Source organism: Suricata suricatta, chromosome 3 (assembly GCF_006229205.1).
Source record: "Suricata suricatta isolate VVHF042 chromosome 3, meerkat_22Aug2017_6uvM2_HiC, whole genome shotgun sequence".
NCBI classification, from domain to species: domain Eukaryota; kingdom Metazoa; phylum Chordata; class Mammalia; order Carnivora; family Herpestidae; genus Suricata; species Suricata suricatta.
This window is the reverse complement of record NC_043702.1, coordinates 171,618,079-171,625,288: the sequence shown is the minus strand read 5'-3', so window position 1 is coordinate 171,625,288 and position 7,210 is coordinate 171,618,079. Positions and strand designations below refer to the sequence as shown.

Here is a 7,210-nt window from a genome sequence, read left to right as displayed (position 1 = left end):
TTTGCATCCTAAAGGGTGTGCAAAGGGAGGCTTTATAGTCTTGAATGAGAAAAAACAAGGTCTCCAGTCAATCCTCAAGTTATTTCCCATAAGCCCAAGCTGGTGACACATGCAGATGTAAAAGGCTTAAAGCTGCCGAGTGTTTGTGTGTGGACGGTGTGGCACCTGCAGGGAGATGATCATCCATGGAAACATGAGGACATCACAGCACAACAGCTGTGGATACTGCGTCAACACCTGCAACAGTTCTTGAGGAACGGGGAAATACTTCCACAAGAGGAGAAAAGGAGGGAGGGCATTCCAAATGTCAAGGAGGAAGTGTGGGGTGAAGTGAGTGGGAATTTACATGGTTATGTTGTGGGAACAGGACAAAAAAAGAAAAAGAAAGATGGATAGATTCTGGGATACATAGGAAATTGTAATGGATGACCACAGAGTAGAACTACTTTAAGTAAACCCAGAGATTAACTTTAACGCACAGAGAAACACACCCCAGGGTTCACAGCTGAGAATGGAGTTCAATCTGAGAAATGGGCTTCAGCAAACTTGTAAAAATTATGCACCTTCTGTTCTTCTCCATTTCAGATTTCGTGAGCACCCCATGGAGAGAGGGAACCACACTCTCATAACCGAGTTTGTCTTCCAGGGTTTCTCCAGCTTCGGTGAGCACCAGCTCACCCTTTTTGTCGTGTTCCTTGCACTGTACACTCTAACCCTGGCTGGCAACGTGGTCATCGTGACCATCATTAGTGTGGATCGTCACCTGCACACGCCCATGTACTTCTTCCTGAGCATGCTGTCCTCCTCAGAGACGGTATACACACTGGTCACTCTCCCACGGATGCTCTCCAGTCTTGTAGGTATGAATCAGTCCATCTCACAGGCAGGCTGTGCCACCCAGATGTTCTTCTTTGTAACCTTTGGCATCACTAACTGCTTCCTGCTCACGGCCATGGGCTATGACCGCTATGTGGCCATCTGCAACCCCCTGAGATACTCAGTCATCATGAACAAGAGAGAGTGTGTCCAGCTGGTGGGGGGTGCCTGCAGCATTGGGCTGATCGTAGCCATGACGCAAGTGACATCTGTGTTCAGGTTGCCTTTCTGTGCTACGAAGGTGGCCCACTTCTTCTGTGACATCCGACCTGTGATGAAGCTCTCTTGCATCGACACCTCGGTCAATGAGATCCTGACTGTGATCATCAGTGTGCTGGTGCTCGTGGTTCCCATGGGCCTGGTCTTCATCTCCTATGTCCTCATCATCTCCACCATCCTCAAGATCCCCTCTGCCCAGGGCCGGAAGAAAGCCTTCGCCACCTGTGCCTCCCACCTCACGGTGGTCATTGTCCACTATGGCTGTGCCTCCATCGCCTACCTCAAGCCCAAGTCTGAGAACACCAGGGATCAGGACCAACTGATCTCTGTGACCTACACTGTGATCACGCCCCTGTTGAACCCAGTGGTGTATACCCTGAGGAACAAGGAGGTCAAGGACGCTCTGCTCAGGGCCACAGGCAGGAAGCTTCCCTAACAAGACAGGAAGTGCTCTCCTGAGGCTCTTAGCATCCATTCTCAGCAAGAATAGGAGCACAGCCAGGTGCCCTAGGCTCCCAGACACCTGCCCCAGAAGGAGGCAGAGGAAGAGCAGCAACATCCAACTGTGAGTCTGAAAACTTTAAAGCCCCTGAACAAAGCATTAGCCCTGTTTTTGTGGGTAAATAGACAAACAAGGACAGGAATTGCCCGAAGAACAGGTCAGGAAGTAGCATGAGCCCAGGATCCTTCATGGACATTTTGGTTTCTAATGAAGGCAATGGAGAAGAAATAGAATCCACGGGATGCATTTTCTCCTACAATTCCTTCCTATAAGAGCATGAGGATTTCTCAAATGGGAGTCCCTGTTAGAATCTGTTTATACATGACATATCAAGTAATAAGTGACTGTGTGGATAGGGAGAATGGCCTCCGGATGGGAGAGCAAGGGAAAATAGATTTCCTCCCCTGGCTGCTTTCATTTATCTCAGCTTCTAGCAAGACTGCTTATTAAAGATGGTGATTGACCATAGACAGTTTAATTAGAGATCCTGGCAATTCCAGAGCCTGTCAGGTTTAAGGGCACATTCCAAGAGCCTCCTGGGTCAGTTTAGTTGTTATTAATTCAGAAAGTGAGTCACAGGTAGTAGCAAGAACAGGGCTGTCTACTGGATTCTGGGAAAGACTGATGGAAAGACCCTACCTGCGTGTCTTCAAGAAGCTCAGATTCTAGCAGCAGAGACAAACGTTTAAAAGTATGGTTTCAATTCTTTAGAACAGGTTGGAGGTGGAAGGAAGGGAGGGAAACTGTTGGAAATGTCAGGAAAGTCTCAGAAAAGGTGATCTGTAATATGAACTGGCTTTACAACATCTGTAGGAGATTTTTTTTTATTTATTTTTTTTCTTTCCATAATATTTTATTGTCAAATTGTTTTCCATACAACACCCAGTGCTCTTCCCCTCAAGTGCCCTCCACCATCACCACCACCTGTCTTCCCCCCTCCCCCCTCCCCCCCAACCCTCAGTTCATTCTCAGCATTCAATAGGAGATTTCTTGATGGGTAATTTGTTGGAGGACAAGAATCCCAAAGGGAAGGAACAGCATATTCACAGGGATGAAGCCAAGAGGATTGTTTAGGAGGCTAAAAAAATTAGTTATCATACTGACTCCAAGAGAAATAAAAGGAGGTGGAGGGAGATAGGACCAGAGGGGTAGGCTGGGGTCAGATTGTGAAGGCTCTGTCTACTGAACTAAAAAAATATTGGCTTTAACTTTTAAACAAAGGCAATCACCCAAGATTTGGGGAAACGAGGACTCAGTACACAAGGCACCTATGTGAATTGCTGGCCTCCTTCTTGTCCTTACATAGCTCCAATGAGACATGCAAGAGATTGTATGGATCTCTAGATGCTAAGCCGAGAAAACTAGGGAAAAGGGAATGGGAGTGGAGTATCTGGAAGTAATACACAGAAATAATTATGTACGTGTGATGAAGCTGAATCAGGCAGTCAGAGAGACCATGGTGCAGTGGCTGGTGAAGGAGTCTCATACAGATTTGGAGACTGAGGCTCAAATGAGTACCCAGTGAAGGAGAGCAAGGGCCTGCCATTACATCAGTAAGTAGGCTTGACCTCAGGCATGAGGACCACGGCCCCAGAACACACCTTCCACCAGAATTCAAGGGTGGGCTCGTTACTCAGAAAAGCCTTCAAAAAAAATACAGGGACACCTGGGTGACTCAGTCAGGTAAGTGTCCTGACTCTTGATCTTGGCTCAAGTCATGATCTCATGGTTTGTGAGATTGAGTCCGGCATCAGGTTCTCCGCTGACATCATGGAGTCTGCTTGGGATTCTCTCTCTCCCTCTCTCTCTCTCTGCCCCTCCCCCACTTGTGCTCTCTCTTTCTCTCTTCAAATAAGCTTTACAAAAAAAAAAAAAACCCAGAAACCTGTTCAGCACATGTATCTGCCCCCTCCAGGCCTCCAGTCCAGAGCTACCAGGCCCTCTGCTAGGATCGAGGGGAAGCAATGACAAAAATCAAACTATACCTAAAGTTCTCTAGAATCCACAGTGGCTGAACGTAATGAGGAGAAGTTTTTCACTGGCATTGGTTATTTCACAAAGAACGAAATGATGAAAAGCAACATCATGCAGGCAAAGGGCTTGACAGCCATTCAACAATCATGTGGCGCCTTCTCTACAGCCAGAATCTGTGGGAGACGTGGGCTATCAACAGACACTTGCCCCAAAGAAGGGGGGGCCCTCAGTCTTGCAGGGGAGATGGGCTTCTGCAGCACTCCCCATAACACAAAGGGATGGAGAAATGAACAAAGAGTGCTTAATATTTTATGACAAAGATCTAAGCCTTGGAATATTGTTTTGTGATCTACATAAAGCTCTATCTCTCTGGAGGGAAAGGGCCCTGCAGGCAGGAGTTCAGTGAAATAAATGCTTGTTACCTAGCAATGGGCTTTTGTTATGTGGGGGGAGGGGGCCTCCCCTGGGGCCAAGAGCTGCTCTGCTCCAGACCAGCACCGGTCAGAATACTTTATCACTGCTGACTTCCTGTACACGGATCACCCAGGTTTTTCGGAACTGTTATCTAAAGGGAAGAGCTTCACAGTCGGGTATCATGGAATCAGAAGGTTTTATCAGCCCTTGTCACCCCACTGAGGAACTGTCCACACAAATTTCCCTGACCCTCTCCACAGTCAGAACTCTTGGCTGCATTCACCACCCGAGAGGAATCCCTCCGGTTCCCTGGGATCATTTTGGTCACTGCTCATACTCAGTGTCCCTTTATGGCAAACACCTCTTCCATAGGAGGTCTCTTGCCATAAGATACTTTCCCAATCATTATCTCACTAGGTTCTTAGAATCACCCTAGAAAGGAGGCAGGGATGAAGCTCTCCGCTGTACAAATAAGGCTAAAATTGACAAAGGGGTGAACACGGAACCTGAGTTTGTACCATTTGGCAGGCACTTTCTGTTTATCCAGAGTGTATCCTCACCCAAGGGCAATTCACAGTACAGATAGCAAGATGCCAGAGAATTCCCCAGAGCCTCTGATTTCCCAAATGAGACCTCGTCCCAGAACCTTCTTCAGGAGAGACTTTGTGTCCCATTGGAAGGGCCACTAGGGCCTCCCCCTAGCCAATGAATGGGGTCCCCAGAGCAAGAGTGTCTCTGGCTGAAACTCCTGATGTTTTCATGAGGAACCAGCTAAAATTTTAGGAGATGTGGCATCCACTTTTCTCCAACATATAAAGAAATCAGAAAAGCATTTACAACTCCAGAAGCAAGGCTGGGTCTCAGTGAAGAGGATGAGGTCTGGGGCTGACTGCTGAGAGTGTAGTGGTGAATCATGCTGAATTTCTGTCCTCCAGAAAGATTTTATATATATATACACACACATATATATTTACACACACACACACACACACACACACACACACACATATCAGGCAACACTGTAGAGACTGCACATAGACCAGTGGTTGCCAGGGGTCTGAGAAAGAGAGAAGGTTGAATAGAAGCACAGGTTTATTTTTTAGGGCGGTGAAACTATTCCGCATGATACTATCATGGTGGATATGACACTCTGCATTTGTCAAAACCCATAGCATGTTGCAGTAGAGTGAACCTTAATGTATGCAAATGAAAGAAAAATCATTTTAGGAGACGGAGATCCCAGAATAGAATGCAGGCTGAAGCAAAAGAATCTAACTGTATTACAAACATACAAAACACCCACCAAAGGGGGAAGGGGAGAGATGCTGACCTCAATAACTCTGAAAATGCACAAACTCTGTGAAGACGAAACACAAAAGGACCTACACATAAGCACGGTCATCTAATTTTGAAAAGTGTTACCCACAGGGCTTCAGGTTAACAAGTCTCAAAGTGCTATAAAGGTATACTGGAACAGCACCATAAGAAAATGGATGGCAGATGGTAGAAGCCAGGTTTTCCACTGTGAGTGTAGGAAGTTACAGACAAGCAAGAGGCGAGGGCCAGGAATGATCTATGTGGAAACGGATTGTAGAAACCCAGGATTGTAGAAACCCAGATCTTGGTTTCTCAGCCCATTCTCCATTAGAAGGATCTAGAAATCTTGCATAAATGGCTATCCTAAGACAGGAAATAACAGAAATAAGTGAAGGAGAATAGACCAATCTTTTGGGTGGATAAGAATTCCAACAATTTCTATACATAGGCTCCTCTTAAGGAGCTGGAGCATAACTGTATTAAGAGTGAATCACAGAGGCTCCTGGTGGCTCAGTCTTTTAAGCATCCAACTCTTGATTTCGGCTCAGGTCACAATCTCATGGTTTGTGAGTTTGGGCCCCGCTGATGGTGCAGAGCCTGCTCAGGATTTTCTCTCCCTCTCTCTCTGCCTCTCACCCACTCTCTCTCAAAATAAATAAATAAACTTAAAAAGAAAAAAGAGTGAACCACATATGGTGATTTCTTTCCAAAGAGTATGGTAGTGAGGTGTGTTACAAAGAATAACTTACTTCAGAAACCTGTAAAACCACCTTATCCAGGTCATCAAGATTAATGTCAACAATGGGAAGTCATATTGGGAGAATGTTCCCTAAATATGATGTAATGAGATGGCATTTTATCTCTGTGGTCTTCCTCCCAAAATCTCTAATCCTGAGTACTTTTCTTTGAAGTTTACTTTATCTGCTATTAATATAACCACTCCTACTTTCTTTTGATTGTTATTTTCCATCCTTTTATATTCTACTGGCTAATATCATATTTAGTTTCTTGTAGAGAATATATAGTTGGGTCATGTTGTTAAATCCACTGTACCAATCGATCTCTGTTTTAAGAGGACCCCTTTAGACCACTTAAAGTAATTATTGATATGTCAGGCCTCAAGCACTATTTCGTTTCTATTTTATTTCTTTTTTGTGCCTTCCTGTGGGTTATTTGAACATATTTTAGAATTACATTTTGATTTCTCCGTAGTATTTTGAGTGTGTCTTTCTGTACAGCTTTTTTAGTGGTTGCTCATTTGGGTCAATAATAAGGAATTGAGTTGCTAGGTCCTAGAATGAGTGTGTGTTAAACTTTATAAGACACCATCAAACTGTTCTTCCAGAGTGGCTATACCAATGTGTTTTCCCAATATGAAAATCTCTGTGACTCTTAATCTTTGTAAGCTGTTGGTATTGCTGGTATTTCTTATTTCTGTGATCCCAATAGGTAGGCAGTTGTGTTACAGTGACTTTACTTTATATTTATCTAATGGCTAACAAGGTTGAACAGCATTTCATGCCTTTATCATCCTTAAAGCTTTTCGGTGAGCTGTCTGATCAAATATTGTGCCTTTTCTAACTGGATTGTCTCCTCATCTTAAATGTTGAGAGTTCTTCCCATAGTCTGGATAGAAGTCTACTGCCAGATATATTATTTGTAAATATTTCATGCCAGTCTCTCGCTTGTCTTTTCCTTCACATTATAGTTATTTCACAAAGCAAGATTTTCCAACGCTGAAGTTCAATTTAGCAATTTGTCTTTAATGGTTATGTTTGTGTATCCTATCTGACAATGTACTAAGTCTAGTTGAGGAAGGTTTTCTCCTAAAAGTTCCATGGTTTTAGGTTGTACACAGATAGATGTAGGATACATTTACTTTTTGTGTAAGATACGGGGTTTAGGTCA

At 44.4% G+C, this 7,210-nt stretch overlaps 1 protein-coding gene across 1 annotated transcript; it reads left to right on the top strand.

The window, feature by feature from the left end:
• Positions 1-601: 601 nt before the first annotated feature.
• Positions 602-5,182, top strand: LOC115288488 (olfactory receptor 10J1). Its single transcript, XM_029935847.1, has 2 exons — positions 602-1,464; positions 5,173-5,182. Exons 1-2 carry the CDS (start codon positions 602-604, stop codon positions 5,180-5,182), a joined length of 873 nt encoding a protein of 290 aa, XP_029791707.1.
• Positions 5,183-7,210: the final 2,028 nt, after the last annotated feature.

What these genes read in the sequence shown, in the direction of transcription:
- LOC115288488 (XM_029935847.1), top strand. Translation starts at nt 602, where the DNA reads ATGGAGAGAGGGAACCACACTCTCATAACCGAGTTTGTCTTCCAGGGT.